The sequence below is a fragment of the Temnothorax americanus genome, unplaced genomic scaffold (assembly GCF_048541705.1).
Source record: "Temnothorax americanus isolate GAGA-0224 unplaced genomic scaffold, ASM4854170v1 Scaffold20, whole genome shotgun sequence".
In the NCBI taxonomy this organism is placed as follows: domain Eukaryota; kingdom Metazoa; phylum Arthropoda; class Insecta; order Hymenoptera; family Formicidae; genus Temnothorax; species Temnothorax americanus.
The window spans coordinates 1,164,031-1,181,912 of NW_027509339.1; the positions used below are offsets into that span (position 1 = coordinate 1,164,031).

At 43.2% G+C, this 17,882-nt stretch overlaps 2 protein-coding genes and 1 pseudogene across 3 annotated transcripts; 2 read left to right on the forward strand and 1 right to left on the reverse strand.

The window, feature by feature from the left end:
- The first annotated feature begins 1 nt into the window (after position 1).
- On the forward strand, positions 2-6,021 carry Grip163 (gamma-tubulin complex component 6). The gene is made up of 15 exons (XM_077405948.1): positions 2-381; positions 478-692; positions 774-1,012; positions 1,095-1,194; positions 1,273-1,623; positions 1,684-1,794; positions 1,872-2,042; positions 2,116-2,411; positions 2,498-2,717; positions 2,799-3,030; positions 3,116-3,308; positions 3,402-5,094; positions 5,167-5,376; positions 5,460-5,632; positions 5,705-6,021. Exons 1-15 carry the CDS (start codon positions 189-191, stop codon positions 6,003-6,005), a joined length of 4,698 nt encoding a protein of 1,565 aa, XP_077262074.1. The 5' UTR covers positions 2-188; the 3' UTR covers positions 6,006-6,021.
- A 111-nt stretch (positions 6,022-6,132) lies between these two features.
- Ilers-m (Isoleucyl-tRNA synthetase, mitochondrial) lies at positions 6,133-10,544 on the reverse strand. Its single transcript, XM_077405952.1, has 15 exons — positions 10,192-10,544; positions 9,780-9,902; positions 9,553-9,700; positions 9,281-9,485; positions 8,892-9,199; positions 8,641-8,807; positions 8,312-8,548; positions 8,059-8,231; positions 7,838-7,976; positions 7,600-7,757; positions 7,383-7,526; positions 7,088-7,301; positions 6,769-7,021; positions 6,526-6,707; positions 6,133-6,430 (listed from the first exon to the last, which is right to left on the reverse strand). Exons 1-15 carry the CDS (start codon positions 10,402-10,404, stop codon positions 6,197-6,199), a joined length of 2,898 nt encoding a protein of 965 aa, XP_077262078.1. The 5' UTR covers positions 10,405-10,544; the 3' UTR covers positions 6,133-6,196.
- A 269-nt stretch (positions 10,545-10,813) lies between these two features.
- LOC143897354 (uncharacterized) lies at positions 10,814-12,737 on the forward strand (annotated as a pseudogene). The gene is made up of 2 exons (XR_013256902.1): positions 10,814-12,364; positions 12,480-12,737. The product of XR_013256902.1 is annotated as an uncharacterized LOC143897354 (transcript).
- Positions 12,738-17,882: the final 5,145 nt, after the last annotated feature.

Here is a 17,882-nt window from a genome sequence, read left to right on the forward strand (position 1 = left end):
CTCCCTTTCTCTCTCTCTTTTTTTTTACGAGCCGTTTCACGCTCGCCGCCAGATGTCTTCTGGTCTTCTCTACTCCGCGCGAGTGAGTCGCGTTGTTATGGCTGACTATGGCACCATGAAAATAATCGCCGTCTCCCGCGACTCGTCGCAACGGTTAATCAACAATCGCCTGACGGAGTACTTCGATCATGGATCCAGAACGGGGCAACGCTAGTATCTACGAGCTCGTGACGGAGTTGGTCAGGCACACGTTGCGGAGAAATCGCCCCGAGAATGGGAGCTCCTACGTGCCACCCACGAGCGACGTCAAAATAGTGAGGAGCTTTCGCTCGAAGGCTTACGAGATATTGTTAAACAAGAGTAGCAAGACGTATGATCAAGGTGCTTATATGCCTCAGGTCGATGGCACAAGTTTAAACGAAAAGACAAAACAATGTAGGTATTTAAATGATAGCGCTTTGTCGAACACAATTGCAGAGAACGCAGCAGATTCTGAGATTGATCCCCTGGTGGAGATACTGAAGCATGCCTTCGTGCTCAGGCTGTCCCTGAGACGTGTGTCAGAGGCGAAAGAGTTAGAAGGTTTGATAAGCGAGTTGTATACTCAGGAGGGTAACGCCGACGCTGTAATTTCCACCTTACGGCTGCTGATCGAGCTTAAGAACTTTCGGACCGACGCGGGGGCTGCATTGGTATCTATTTTGCTCTAATTTGGTCAGATAATCGGTTTTCAGGATTTATACCAAAGCTAACGCGAATCGAATTTCGCTTAGGACGTATTTCACTATGGAAAAACCAATCCCTTCTTACCTGAGGATGTTGTATCTACAAATGGCGTACCAATGTTTCAAACATATCCCATGGAATCCTTTATCCTGCCAGAGAAGTTTGAGGCGATGCTGGGGATACGCGGAACCTGTACCAGGCAGGACACGGCAACCAATTTTGTTAGCAGAGTATCTTTCGAAGATCAGTGTGTATCAAAATCCATCCTAGGGATCCAAACAATTAGGTACGATCGCACGGTCTTAGCGTTTCTTATTTTCTATATACATATGTATATTTTTCATGGATTTTTCGATATATTATTTTAGGTACAATAATGCTGTTGAAATGACTCCCTGCATATCGAGCTGTACTGAGAATACAGCAAAGCAATGTAGCATGGTTACTCCCTTCTTAACACATATTATGGTAGGATATATCTTGCATTTTTCGATACATGTGTGTTTTTTTTTTTTTACTATATGTGAATTGTATCTTTTTCACCAGGTTGAACAAACAAATAAGATATATTTGTCTACACAAAGATTTATGTCAAACATGACTTTACCTTGCGAATGGATAAAGCCTGTAGATAATCAAAATCGTTTCTGTGCTGTGCCGTCGGACAATTCCGATCGTAGTTTTACGAACGAATCAAAAAGCATCGGGAGTATTCCCGATTTAATATGGAAAGAGGTGTTATTTTCCGACGATGGTATTTCCAAGTTACGAACGTGGGAATCCCTCGGAGCGCCGGAGCTTTCCAAGCAGTCGCTATTTGTCACAGATCTGCCGGAGACCGCGCTGCACCTAGCGAGGATAAGACAAACAAGTATTTTATCACTGCTGCCAAAGAAGGTAAAGACGACGATGCTTGTGCAAATATATCATGCAAAAATTGTTCCCTTTGTGTTATAGGCAATGCGTTCCGTATCCCTGATGCGGGAGGTTTCGTCCGAGAAATTTTTGTCGGACGTCAAATTGTTGTTATTCGGTATAGATTCGGATACCTTTAGATACGATACCGTGGTACGTGGATTTGACGAATCACGCTAGCGCAACCGCGCGCTTTATATGCCTGTAAGTCATGATGAGTCCTGTTTCAGACGGGATTTAAATTGGAGGAGAACATCACTGTGCACGGAATAAGCTCCGAAGCGCTGGGAATTACTTGCCAAGAGGCGGTTTGTTGGGGCAACAGTTTCAGGTCCTTGTCACGCCTTGTCGTGCCCGATCCGCAAACGGGTAAATTGCAGCAAAATGGTCTCATATTCAAGGTGCGTACAATTCTTTCGCGCTACGATGTGTGTCTGTGTTCATCTTTTTAAATTACATATGATACAATTGTAGGCAATGTGCGCCAGCGTTAAAGAGCTACTCCTTTACTATCGCTCGGCGTTGCAGAGGATTCTCAACCGATGCGAATTTCATGGATTGTTGAGCCTGTTTAAACAGATTCGTCCGTTGGCGCATTTAATTGTGGAAGTCGCAAAGCTATGCGGTTGTAACGCGAATACGCAGTGCACCTTGGGCGGCGGTAGTGGGATTTTGACGCACATTTACAAAGAAGTGGCCAAAGTCACCAATCCTAAGGTCGCGTTGGTGCTTTACTCCATATTAAAGTCGTGCTGCGAAGTCTACTTTCGGTGAGAAAACGTCACATCTGTTTTGTTTTGTATTTTTCACAAAAAGAATATTAAATCGGACGAATATTTACCAATTATTCTTGTAGGTTGTTGCAAAATTGGTTGTTCGAGGGAACGTGCGATGACGTTTACGGAGAATTTATGATTCAAGCACGGCCTCATTATCTGCGAAAGAGAGGACGTAAATTTTGGACGGAGAGTTTCGCGATCGATACCGAATCGGTACCCGGCTTCTTATCCGAATTGTCGGAGTCGATACTGCAATGCGGGAAAACGTTGCGACTTTTAAAAATTTGCAGTCCAAAGGTAATTTTTTATGACCCCGAGGCTTGTTAATTTTCATCGATTTCAATCAATAAAAAGATTCTCTCGATATTTGCATTTTAGAATTCCGTGTGCAACGCGTCTCTCAATGCTCAACCGGAAGTGAGGGTCTGCTTGAGCGTATCCATGCTGCGAGAGCAGTTGTTGAGGTGTCAGGAATACGAGCGTAAAGGCGAGGCGGCATTGGGACCAATCGTATCACTTTTGTCCGCGATTCAGGATGAGAAGAAAGCCGAGAGGGAAACGGCTGAGCTCGTCATACGTGCGCAACAGGAAACGTTGTCGCGGCTGGACAGTAATATTCTTACATCTTCAGTTTTTATCGCGTTTTAAATTAAAGGATGTACGTATTTAACTGCCGTGATAATTGTTTCCTTTAGAGCAACGCAAGGAACTTATCGTGAAGGCCGCGCAAAGTAAACGGGAGTTGCTGCAAGAATATAAGCAACAGGCGGAAGCGAGCGCCTTGAGTAAAGAACGGGAAAAGGTGAACGAAATGCTAGCTGATAAATTGTTGCTCGAAAAGATTAATCGAGAGCAGGAAGAAATACGGGAGCAACAACGGGCCGAGCGGTGAGATTTAATATCTTAAATAAAAGTCACTGGGAAAAATGATCGCTGGTTTTAGTTTTAAATATTTATGACATTAATTGTTGCTTGTTTCAGGGAAAATCTCATAAACTACTATGGCAAGTTAACTGCCGATATAGAGAGCAAGCGTGCACGATCCATCTGGCGAAAGGCGAGAATGAGTCATTTCGAAAGACGAGTGGAATATTTGAAATCTGTAAAGAGACTCGATAGAGAAATATCGGAAAATGCCGCCACACTAAGTTCCAATGAAAATACGGTCGTCGACGAACAAAATGAAAATACCACGTCCGAGGTGTCCAGCCAAGATGAAAATAGCAACTTTGCGGAAAACGGACCGTTGGATGTAGCTGTGATAGACGTTTCCGATCAGAGCAATTCTAGAGAAAATCTTTTGGCCGCCGAATGCGTGGGCACGGATGTCCCGCCTGTCTCGTCCGTCGAAGATCGTGAGCTCGATAAAGATGTTGTATCGGACAAGGAAATTACAAGTGAAGAAATTGCAAATAACGATTCCCTCGTGACAGCGGATACGCAGAACGCAGAACATCTACCGCAAGAATCTCTACCATTAAAATACAAGATCTACAAGAAGAATAACGAGAGGAGTAACCTACAGGATTTTCTGCGTGACGAAGCAATGAAAAGTATCCATACTATAATGAACGGCGATGATAAAAAAACGAGTGCGCTGAATACTCGTTTAAACGATATCTTAGAAACCGGCGAGATGACGGAGAGAATTATTGGTGCTATTAAGAGGCCTAAGTCTTTAGCTATCGGGAGGATAGATAATATGACGACTGCACAAACCAACAGACTTAAAGTCTTGATGCAAGAGTACGGTATGACTACTCCGAATAACAATGAGCTCAGTACGATACTCACGGACAATCAAGCAATTATTGATCGCGCAAACACAAACGGCAATAACCAGGTATCGATTGATATCAGTAGCGAATCAAGTTCGGATAATACGAAGGAAAACGCGAACAATAATGTTCTTTCGACAACCAATATCGAATTGCCGAAGGAAACGGCGAACGTGCCTACGAATGACGAAGAGTGTTCAAGTAAGACTAATGCAAATAATGAAGCCCACGAGCCGATATTGAATAATACGCAGCAGCAGAATAATATAGACACACCGATGTCGTGTACGACCGACAATTTCACCACGGCATCGATGCATACTCCTTTGTCGCAGATACCGAATAGCGACGATATATTCGCTTTAAACGCCGGCCAAGAAGTCTCGTCTTTATCCGACGACATGACAAAGTCGATCACGGAAGAAACGTGCTTCGAATCTCCGATGAGCACTAATTTCAAGCTGCCGAATCTATTCGGCGGTAGTTTCGACGCGAAATCGTCGGTCGCACCCTCGTCTCTGACCATAGCGGATGTCGAGATGATCGATCATACATCTCTCAAAGTGTATTTGGAAAAATCCATCATCATTCCCCTGCAGATACAAAGCCGGCTGGTTAACAACGCGATTATTAAATACCTGGTGAACGAACACAACATGCTATCGCACTTGCACAGTCTACGCAGTTATTTCTTCCTGTTGAACGGCGAATTCGCGAAGAGTCTGACGGACTCGCTTTATTCGCGGCTTTATGCGATATCCGCGCCGATTGAGCTCTTTAATTCCGCCACCCTCACGAATCTCTTAGAAAAAGCGCTGATGAATTCGCTCAGCAATAATTACGCCAATTCGGAACTTTTGAGCCTTTCCGCCGTCGACAAACCGCGTCAGTTATACGTAAGCGCAATCATTTGTTTAAAACTGTTATGATGATACTTGCTCCGATATTAATAATAGTGTTTCTCGCAGATTTCAGATCCGAATGTCTTGGAATGCCTTTGCCTCAACTACAAAATATCATGGCCGTTGAATATTATCTTGGATGACACTATGATGCTGCAATACAGTAAGGTGTTCAAGTTTTTAATCATGATTGGCAGAATGTCGTGGGTACTACAGGAAGACTTTAATATAATGAAGGTGGAGCGTAACGCAGTTAATTCAGAGCAGTATCACAAGGTAGACCGTTTATCGTGGATATTGTGGAGATAACGTTAAGAAATTGTTCTTACTGAGTTTGTTCGTTTTTGGATTGGATTCAGTTGCAGTTATACAGGCACTCGATGACACAATTCACGAATGCTCTTCACAATTATTTGACGTGTAGCGTCCTGAACTCGAGTTGGAATGAGTTCGAGAAAGATCTGCAGAATTCCCGGACAATAGATCAGATCTATCTTTCGCACATGAGCTACATTAAAAGGATACTTTCAAGGTAGTCTCTGTCATTCGATCGATTTTCTTCGAGACCGAATACACATAACTTACAGCTGCGTTCCGATTTCAGGTGCATGCTCAACACGCGTGGAGAAAAGATGCGCGTCTGCTTGATTAACATCTTTAAAATCATACTGAAGTTTCACAATCGCTTGAGATCGCAAGCTTGGACCGTCGGCAGCGCGGGTCGGTACAGCCATCCGAATTACAAGAGCTTGGAGCAAATGTATCAGTCGTTCTGCGAGTGGCGGACATATATGGCACACGTCGCGCACAAGTTGGCCACCAGCGGGTACCAGCCGCATCTAACGCATTTTCTCAATGCTTTGAATATAAATCACATGTACGATTTAACGACAAAGCAACAATAGCACTGTGATTAAATTCCGTCGTGTCTTCTTTTATTATCGTTGTATTGAATGTAAAAGAATGTCAGTAATCTCTCTCTCGTAGGTATCGGGATTCATTAAAAGTAATTTAATTTTCGAAAAAAAAAGATGCGCTTTTATATTTGTTTATTTAGCAAAATGGGCGATAGTTAAGAAATAGCCGACCACTACGCTTACACGGATATCGATGATACATTCGCCACGTCGAGTACCTTAACGCAACGTCCACAGAGACCGTTTTTATCTAATTCAGGATGTCTCCTGCACCTTTGACAGAGTATTTTTTCAATATTATGTAACTCAACCTGCGTCTCGGTTTCCGTGGATGATTTTATCAATGTAATTGACGACAGTTGCAAAATGTCGCATAATTCTGACGTAGAGGATTCTCGATCTTGTTGAAGTATCTGCAAGAATAAGCAGATACGATTTATAGTAGTTTGATCATTATTATTGCGACTTGGAGACTAATATAATTTATGATTTATAGAAAGTTCCTAACCGAGAGCGATTCATAGTCATCCTTTGAAGCTGTTAAGGTGGCCGACAATTCCCACGTGTTACGATCAGCCAATGTGTTCACCTTGCTTCTCAAGTTTAAAGCTGTTTCTACGTGTCTTGCAATTTCTGGTCGATGCCAAGTTTCCGATACTTTATATTCAGTATGATACAATGGCACTGACGCTGTAAACAATATGCGGACGGTAATACAATGTGGAAAACGCTTTCTTGTTAAGTCGCTTACCCAAGTTTTCAGGATGGTACAGCCACACTTCTTCCGCTAAATGTGGAACGATCGGCGCAATGGACCTCGCAAATACGGTCAGGGTTGCGCGCGTCACCTCTACCGCGGCCAGACGCGTCGGGGATGCTGCTTCGTCGCAGTAAAGTCTGTCTTTAATCAAGTGACAGTATACCGGCGACACGGTGTTCGCCAGAAAATTCGTTACCAATTTACACGCGTGATGATATAAATACTTGTCATACAAGTTTTGAATCTGTAAGACAGAGGATCGATGTCATGAATAACGTGAATACTTCTTAGATATAGCTTACAACCCTACCTTTTTATCATATTCATGCAGAGCGTGTAGCATATACTTGTCAAGATAGAGATATTCCGGTTCGACTGCGATTCCTTCGCTGTACGAATGTAAAACGCCTAACAGGAATCGTAAGACTAAGCGCAATTTTTGTACAGTTTCATGACTCTCGCGCAACAACGTAGTCGTGACCGGAATCTGACTGTGTTGGCATCCGTGACTAGCCACCCACCATCTATAAAAAAAAAAATTTTATTTACACAACGTATTTTATTTTTGATGATCGCTGTCAAATCAGCGAATATTTTTAACTGACCTTAAAGTATCGATGCCATACGCCGGATCTTTACTCAAATTTTCTCCACCTTTGATAATTATCTCTGGATTTACGACGTTCCCAACTGATTTCGACATTTTCGAGGCTTTATCGTCCACAGCAAATCCGTGCACGAACAGCGCGCTTTGAAAAGAACAATATGAATATATAAGTATATATGAGAGCCGATATTTAATTTCACGTTGCATGACGCTACCTGTAGGGAGAACGTTCTTGAAGAGCAATGGATGTTAGTAATGATGACTGAAACCAACCGCGAAATTGATCCATTCCTTCTAAATACAAATCTGCTTTATGTTCCGGCAAAACGGCCGACCACGAGAGACCGCTATCCAACCAGATATCCATGATATCCTTCAAGAAATGTAGTCATGCAGTCATGCATTACTGACATTCGAAATTCCGTTAAAAGAGATCATTAGTTTTGTACATACGGTTCCCCTCTCCAAATCTTGTATATCGTCATTCAATTCCTGTCGAAGCTCGCGACCAATTAATTTTTCGGTCGATAGCTCCCACCAGTAGTCGGTACCGTGTCGCTCCATCAGTCTGCACAGTCTCTCGACCCATTTTCTACAATACAAAAGTATCCTGTAAGCAATCCTGTTCCTATATCGCGAAACTTCAATCAATTGTATTGCCAATCAGCAGTCACCTGCTCGTATACGTATCACCGGTTCGTTTATTGTGCAACACCGGTATCGGCGTTCCCCAGGACCGTTGTCGAGAAATACACCAATAGGGTCGTTGCTTAACTTGTGCGATCAACGCGTTCAAATACGACGTCTGATTTTGCTCCGGGTATATCCTTATATTCGCGATGCTGTCCTTGCGTAAAAAAGACATAAGCACACGAGTGATGAATTCGTAGTAACATGCTTGTTTTCAGAAAGACCCGGCAAACTTACAATCGCCTTCTCCTTGATAGACCTTATGTCTATGAACCATTGGTGACTCGCGCGGATAATCACGGGCTTCTTGGTTCGCCAATCGTACGGATAGCTGTGCGTAATCGTGTCAGCATGCAACACGTCTTCACCGATATGCTGCAAGATCTTACTAGCGCCATCGTTTAGGACATCTAAGCCGGAGAACTCGTCGCCCGCTTCTTTGGTGAAACATCCTTCTTCGTCTATCAAAGATAACTAAAACAACGATGCGGATTGACCCGTTAAAATCGTTATAATACGACTTATTAGAATATAAATTATATTGTCACCGATGAAAGATGCCTTACCACTGGTATATTATTCTCAATTGCAATGAGAAAGTCCTCGGGACCGTGTGCGGGTGCTGTGTGAACTAATCCAGTACCGACACTGGTTGTAACGTGTCGTCCAGGTAAGAATGGCAAACGTTGTTTTGTAATGGGATGAAGATATTTGGCTTCGTCTAATTCCTGCCCTGTTAATAAATCATCTTTCATTTATCACACAGTCGCTACACATCTATGAAGATAAAGTGTTCAAAAATGTAGCCAAGTATTACCCGTAATAGTTGTAATTAATTTTAATGGACCAAGCTTCTGCTCAATATTTGCTAAGCACTCTTGTGCAAGAATATACAGATTTTTCGAATTGTCTTCCGCAATGCAGTATACAATGTCACTGGAGAAAGCTATAGCTTGATTAGCCATCAATGACCATGGAGTAGTAGTCCAAATAAGAGCGTAAAGTGGTTTATTTTCAAAGTTCTTTAATCTCGAGGCTAATGCATGTGTGTCAAGTCGCATGCGAACAATAACGCTCTTGCTCACGTGAGACTCGTATTCCAATTCTGATTCTGCTAATGCTGTTCTACGATTACCAGAAAGAAACAAAATTTAAAGACTGAAGGAATCTTTTTAGAATAAATCTATGGATATTCCTAGTTTGTACCTGGAGGACGGTGACCAGTGCACTGGCTTGAAGGCTCTGAACACGAGCCCCTTGTCGTATAGATTTATAAACTGTTGCATCTGGTTCTTCACGTACGAGGTATGATTCGTGAAATAACATCCCGATTCGTTCCAGTCAGCCACAACGCCCCACGACGTAAAAGCTTGTCGTTGCTTCGCTATGGCGTCGCTTGCATATCTTCTAGCTGCGATACAGCAAATTTTAAGGCAACAGGAGATACCACGTCTTGCGACGTTTATGTTTCGACATACCTCTGCGGCGAATCTCTAAGGGACTGTCGTCTTTTACGTCACTAAGCACTTTCTGTTCAATTGGTAAGCCATGACAATCCCAACCTGGGACGTAATGCACCCTTCTGCCTGTTATAATCTTGCTTCTCAGTGTAATATCCTTAAGGACCTAAGTGAATGACAATAATTTCTAAATATCGGTGTAACAAAAAAGAATGTACCACCTAAAATTCTTTATCAATAAAAACCTTGTTAATAACATGACCCATGTGCGGCTCTCCGTTTGCATACGGCGGTCCGTCGTGCAAAATAAAGTCCGGCCCTTCAAGATTCTTCCTCTGCCAGTTGTACAATTCCAAGAAGCCACATTTCTGTCATAAAAATGCCAAAAGATTGTAGCATGAAAATTATGCAACAAAAAGCTCAATTATATTCTTAACGCAAAATGCAAAATTATGCTTGAATTGTTTTGCACAGTTAAATCATAACTGCAGAATTTACACGGTGACGTTATTTAAATTGCGAGCAACGCTAGATACAAAATTCTATTTAAAGACACAGGGAGCCACTGCAGAACATGCAAACATTGCAATCTTCTGTCGGAGGACAGACGTTCCAATTTGGAGTGGAAAAAAAAAGATAGATAAACGAAGAATCCACCTCTAGCAAATAACTGTCCATCTCCACCCGTTTGCTGCCGCTGAGTCGCGCCGGGAAATTGGTCTGCGGTAGCAGCACGGTTTTCGTATAGCTCTGCTTCGCGACGCTCTTCATGCCCCTCAGCCACATCGCGCGGCAAAATTCTGCGTAAGTCCGCAGGGTGAACCCGTTCGTCTTGAACAATCGCCTCATTCTCGCGCTAAGTACGGACATAATTCAAATACAAAAAGACACTTCGTTTTATTATCTTCTAACCTCCAGCTTTCTCAGCCGGATCTTTTACGCCATTTTTAAATGCCACAATCCCGTCGACGTCGCACGTCGCACGCATGTGCGACTGTGCGACACGAGGTTTGCTTTTAAATACGGCGAGCTATCGTGAGCTAAGCGATATTTCTTTCATGAGATTTTCAAATATCCTTCTTTTTGGTATACTTTAATTAGTGTTGATGACGCCGCCATGATGCCTAACCTAAAAGAAGCAAAACAAAAAAACAAGCCTGACATGTCAATCGTGTTTACATTTGCTTACGTATGTTCTGCGCGCGTGTCATTTTCATAGTCCGTTAAACAGATGCTGAGAAAGAAGTCGTTATTATATCCACGTTCCTTTAGCCATCACTCTGAAAAATATTGTCTGCAACATATCAAAGGTGACAATTCAATTTGGCAGTTACTAAACTTCTAATTGCTAAATTTTAATCGCTGTCGTGGATTTGTTTTAAGGAAAGCCTTTGTTATTGTTACGTCGTAAGTAATAACATCGCTCTCGAATTATATATAAAATAGTGTGAGATTTAAATTACGTATACGTCCTAACGTCTTCTCACGACGACATTAACGAAAACTTCGTGAGTTTCAATAACTACAAAAAATATGTAATCTAAGTTCGTGCGTATAGAAAGAAGTGAAGAAAATTTACGCTGTCTCGTTGACATCGACAGGAAAATGGGAAAAGTTGAGAAACCAACTGTTGAATCTTATTAAATTTCCTTTGTGGACAGAAGAGCGCGATAACGAATTTTGGTGACGAGTTACCTCTGCCACAGTCAACCACGAAAGAGTGATAAATATTATTTGTGGGCGATATCCTCATCCTGATCATCTCATCATCTGCGAGAGTGACGCGCGATCCAATTTTCCATAATCTATCACATTCGGACAATTTTCTGGATACTGGAAAGTTTTTTTTTTTTCGCGAGAAGCATGTACAAGTTTGCCATATCCGCACCGGGCAGGGCGGTGTTCTTAAGCGGAGATCCTACGAGATATAACGAACTGTGCATAGCAGCCAGCTTAGACCAACGTACCAAACTCATATTCTCTTCAACTCCAAAAGCTCAATTTTCAGGTCACATAGAAATAAATTTCACGAGTATCGGGTTATATAATGCACGGATACCTTTAAGAGGACCAATGGAGGACCTTTTTCCTCTGGGGCGTAACAATCAACTCACTGAGGCTACCTTGCATGACCTTGTAACAGATTTCGTCGACGAATTACCATCGTGGGAGGTATTCGGACGTAGTGATAATTACGACTGCAACGATCGCGCGCACCGGTTAAGCTTACAAGCGTTCTTTTTACTTCTCATTCTTATCTCCCGTGATGGAAAAACATGGATTAGTACACGATCATCCTTTAGCGTGGAAATATCGACGGAATTGGCGATTGGAGAGGGCCTGGGTAGCTCCGCATCATTCGCGACAATGCCTCGCGGCGTGTTTTTATCGTTGGTTGTTTCAGAAAGGGGATGTCTTTGACGAAATCGACCTTGTACAAATTTTCTCATACGTTCATAGATGTGAACGCATTATATACAATTCCCCGACTGGACCGATCGACTCCGTCATACCCGTGTACGGTTCGATATATGTATTCCAGAACAAAATGCCGACGAATGAGTTTGGTAATATTCGGGGCATGAAGTTCCCGCTGGTTTCCTCGAATGTTAGCCAGAAAACTATATCCGAGCAAAACGAACCAATGGAGAGTATGAGGCAATCATATCCGTTCATCGAGTCCGTCCAGCGTAACATCGACAATGTAGTGAACAAGATTAAAGCTACATTAGACGACACGGATAAAAAGATGTGTCAAATGGCCATGATCGGTACGAGAGATGAAGAGCTAAAACTAAATTACTTGAAGGACTGCTGCGTACAATTAGTGGTAAGCTTTATTCTGCAAACTTCGATATTATTTATATATTGTGCTATCTCTTGGACATTGCCGTACATAATTATCAGCTGAAAACTTTATTCATCTCTTAACGTATACTTTGCAGACTCTTATCCGCATGAACCAAGGATTGCTACGTGCATTAGGCATGTCGCGTCCAAACCTAGGCGGATATTTGTGCAATTGCGAGGCAATTGTCAATTTTATTTGCGGGGAAGCTCGCAAATAATGGTGGAGGTGGATACGCGTTCATTTTACTGTCCCCGGACAGCCCAGCCACACACATCAATTGCATCTTGAATGAACTTAAGTCGCATAATTTCTCCGCCCAGATAATCAATTTAAATTGCAACGGATGAACCAACTCTAGCAAATCAACAATAGGAGCAAGTGAATATCAACATTATAAAGATAACTTTATTAAAACAAAAATGCAAGTCATGGAAAAAATAGGCTTTTGTATAATATTTTCGGTATAATTAATATATTGCGTACGTTAATAGATTTTAGTTATAAAAATACGCATTTGTGTTAAGTCAAAAATAATAATATTAACCGTTAATATTAATATTATACATTAAAATATTTTAATAGTTGCATTATTTATAATTGATAATATTAATTTTAATTATTAATAATTAATAATATCAGTTAACATTAATAGCAATTAATTAACATTATAGTTTTATTAATAGGTCAGAGATAATTAAAATTAAACATAAGAAAACAGTATTGAAATGTTGGTCGAAGAATATGTAACGTTATTTTATGTCTCTTATTAAATTATATTTACGTAAAGGATGAAATATTCCTCTTTTATATTAGACGCGTGATTGATATCTTTACGCTACAATCTCATTAGAAATCTATCAGAGCTCATGAAAATTCTGCGAGAAATTTACTCACAATGCTCGTTGAAAATTTTTATTCAAAATTTAATTACCATTTAACGCTATTAAATGTTTTCCTTCGCGTATGAAGCTTTGATACGCCCATCTACTTTATTGTAATAACAAGTCACTTTTTGTCTGTACACTCATTGGGGAACGCAATTTTCGTTGTAGTAACGACGATGTTTCTCAGACATTTTTCAACGTTGAATAAAAAGCTGCGTTTGTTGTTTTTGTATTTATAGATTTTATATTGTGCTTTGTATTTATATATTTTTTATTGTTGTATGCGCTAAGTATGTAATATATATTGCAAGAAGAAGGTACAAACTTTATTATTTCTCGTCCCCTGAAATTTTGTTCTTAAATTACATCCGAGTTATACATCGCGTTCGAGTTGTACAAGCATTCTTATTAAAAAGCTTCGACAATACAGTTTAGAGCTAACGAGATTCGACGAAAGAACGCATTCGGGGGACGAGATTCAAACAATTTTTCTTGTGTTTCTTCCTGTACTTATATATCAGGCCACCAGGCCCCAGGTGAATTCGGGACGCGAGAAATTTCTCTTGATTTTCAGCGGGCGTAATTAAGCGCGCGCGCGCGCGCGCCACCCCGAGCTGACGCGACACGGACAATAGATGAGCCGGGCGGGTAGCCTTAATTAAATGGTAAAAGCGGCCGATTAGTTGGCAAACTCGCGATAGTGGAAATTTATTATATCCAATGCAGCCCGCGGGGTCTCACGCGCGCGCTCCGCCACCGTCTTTCGTGCCGGCGCTACCGCACCCCCCCGTCGCCCTTCTTCCGCGCAACCAGACCGGGCGAGCCGAGGGGGTTGGTTTGGTTTGTCGTGCATAAATCCTGCCGCTCTCCAGATGGGATACAGGCCGCCGCCGCCGCGCGGCGATCAGATAGATGCTTAATGCCATGCAATTATACGCCTCGGAAGGAGCACCGAGTCCGATGTACCAGTTTTCACGAGATTACGCGCGGCCAAGCTCGGTCGCGTCGTCGCACGGATCAAGCGAAGCGTAATTTTCCGCGTTCCTGATGTCGCGATGTCGCCCCGATGAAGGACGACGCGTATACCCTTGGATTTTCTGGAAGCGCGCGGTAACGCTATCGCGATTATAGAAATTAAACTGTCTTTATTTATTTAATAATTTTTTTTGAGGGGGAAAGAAAAACAACGAGGAAAGAATGGAGGCAATGCGATAATATTGATATAGGCAAAATGGGCTTATGCTCAATTAACGCGATTAATCGAAGCCGCTACGTTATATTTTCCGTCGGGTGTTGAAAAAAGGATGTTACAGACCGGCGCGTCGGCCGGGGGAAGAACGAAGATCAATTCGCGCACTTCTCGCGCAGACGGCTGATTACCCGCATCCTGATTATCGAACCTAACCAGGGAACACAAGCCTGCCCGCCGCCGCAAACAAGCCCGTCCGTGTTCGCGCTGCGTCGGCCGAAACTGTGGTCAGGATGGAACACCAGAAAGTGCCTCGTCCGACGTCCACCGCTCCGTCAAGTGGCATAGATACGCGCGTCCCGGTCGACGAGCTCTATCTCATTTAATTCGTTTAATAGAGCAGTGATCTTTTTAACAACCCGATTAGACCGACTCTCTCTCTCTCTCTGGGGATCGATGAATCTGATGAATCGGTCAGCGCTCCTCGGTTCCATTATCGTGCTCCCCGTTTAGCCGCCCAAAGTGCTCGACAAAGATATACCTACCGCCGCGTATACGGGATCGCGTCGCGCATATAAGTATTTGCAGATTAATATCTGAATCCAATTCTCTCGGATTTTCGCGAAGGAGCGGCCCCCGACCACGCTTTTGCCTCCGAACTCCACGATTATGCGCGATCGATAAGGGGGAGGGGGTGGGTGATATATTCGCATATTTCGGCGTATATCCCCAGCGCACCTCGACGAATTCTGCTGTTCTACTCCGACGTGCTTGGCGCGCCCCCCGCGTTACTCTGGTTCTACTCCGACATATTCTCCTTCTCTCTCTCTCTCTCTCTCTCTCTCTCTCTCTCTCTCTCTCTCTCGTTCTCTCGTTCTCTTTCCCTACGGCGTAATCAATATATCGCGTTGCTGAGACCTTCTCAGCGTCGTCGGCGGGTAGGTTTAGGCATGGTTTAGGCATGGCTTTTCAGGTGTAGCCAGACAGAGACGCGCCAGAGCCCCTGGGTAGATATGTATCGCCCGTCCGTGTGCATATACATCCGGTATCTCCGTGCTAATTAATATCTCGGACACGGCATCTCTCCCGCCGCGCGAGATGCTGGCTGTTGCCGCCGTCGCCGTCGCCGCTGCCGCTCAGCCGCTGCTGCTTACAATTAGCATCGTCGGCGAGGTCGAACGGAATCGATCGGATCGCTGGTTTTTAATAGAAGCTCGAGGCTGGTCTATTCTAATAAAAACATCTTTTTTATATCCCCCTCTCCCTCGCCTCTCCGTGTAAACTCGACGTCCTGTTAACCGTATAGTTGCTTTAGTCAATTTGGAGTAGATTTTTTTCTTCTCGGTAAAAATATCGACGAGAGAGGTAATCGTGTCCCCCGTATAATTAAATCTCAAACTTTCTGATTCAATTGAAGTAACAATTTTCCCCGTCGGGAAACCTAAGTTCATCATCGGTGGTTAACTTTTGACATTCAAGGAAAATCGATTTCGTATCGACCAAAGATTCTATAATAATGAAAAAGAAAGGAAAGGCGAGCGAGAGAGAGACAAAGGGAAATTTATCTGGTATGCTTCGCGTCTTATATAGGCCGATATCCGATATATATTGGTAACAAAGGGGGCCGTGTTTACGTAGTTCGGTGTATGTTCGCAAATTATTGATCTTACTCCGGAGCATATCTCGGGCAGATTCATTATCGGGCTTTATATACCGATAAGCTCGTTAAGTTTAATAAACGCAAAATAGAAGGGAATGATGAGAGAGAGATAGCCGACAAAAATTATGTCTCTGTCTAGCAAAAAGGTTTGAATTATCCAGTGATAGTCCTCTTAACCGGCCATTTACCGGTGCGTTCGCTGCATTCATAATTACTCGTTAGCTTCAATTAAATTTCACGAGAGAAATTTCCTACAGACCGAGAGAGAAGCTTCGCTCGTCGAAATTCGATGGATTCCCGTGGTGAGATATCGAGCCCGATTTCACGCGAGATTCTCCTGATTTTGATTCTTTATTTCCTTAGTCCGCGGACCATATGGAGAACCGTCACGGGTTATCGGGACTTCCCGGGATCTGGGATCATTCCGTTTCACGCCCGCGCCGTCCGGCGCCGTCTCAGCTCAATTCGCTTTCTTCCCGGCAGACAGCTCCCACTGATTGCGGCTGGATGCGATCGCGGCGGGCTGGTACGCAATTAATCAACCCGTAAATGACGCCCGCCTTGCCCCCGCTCGTGTTGTCGGACGGAGACGACGACGCTGCGCCGAGGCATCGGGCCTTAATTATACAGCCGGTTTGCGGCGGAGCCTAACGACGAGGCGTCTCTGTTTCCCCGCCGCAAACAAATTGCCCCGTAATTATTCCGCGGCTGTCGGAAAAGTCGGGCCGGGTTTCGGTAAAAGTATACCGAGACGGTGTAAACGAAACTGGAATATCGTTAGACAGCTTAGATTAACGAGAACGCGAGTCTTTCTCCAGCGACGCGAGAGGCAAGACGATTCTCTCTCCGGCGAGATATGTATCTCATTCTTTTAACAACGCCTCGCGCTTGCTCATTTTTTCTTGTGCATTTCAGCTAAGTGTCCGATTATAAACTATGCAAGAAATATTGTCATATGTTTAAATGAACGCGAAACTACATTGGAAAATCGAAAATCCGTTCGCTTCGCAGCTTGCGCGAGCGAGTCCTTCTCCGATAGCGATATTCCCCGTCAATAATTCGGAGCACTGGCGATCGAGTCGGACCATTATCCGTTACGCTGTTGTAACAGACAGATCTACAACGCTGCGCGAGATCTCGAGTCTTTGAGTGACGTGAATGTGCCACTCGATACCAGTCTTTAAAGCTTACTTTAAACGCCATCCGTGGAGTGCCACATAAACGAGCTGGAATAAATATAATCAGTATGGTACATCCACCGATTTTATTTCACAAATTAACGATGGAGATATTCGTACAAGTGGGGAAAGTGAGGACACCGCGTAAATGGCACGTCGTAATAAATTTCCAATATATATAATCGAGTAAATAATTGCCATAAAATTATATATTACATTAACGAAGCGTTCATTTAATAGTCATCAGGAAACCACGAAGAGACAAATGATTACTCTTTTATCGTCGGAAAAGTGTTCCATATAATTTCAATTATCCGAAGGTATCAATTAACGGACTTTATCAGACCGTAACAATCTGCTGACGTCTCTGTAAGGGGAGGGGGGGGGAAGGGCCTCTCCGATTTTCGGACAGATTATCGTGGGGCTTATTGTTCCCTTTTAGCTTCATCCGCAAGACCGGAGGCGCTCCATGCTCCATTATCAGTTTTTCGTGCGTTATGCCCGGACGCGGCCTTAATTAGCTTCCTTTATACCCGCGGCTTATATTATACGTTCCCCGAGCACAATATAATGCGGCTCGATAATC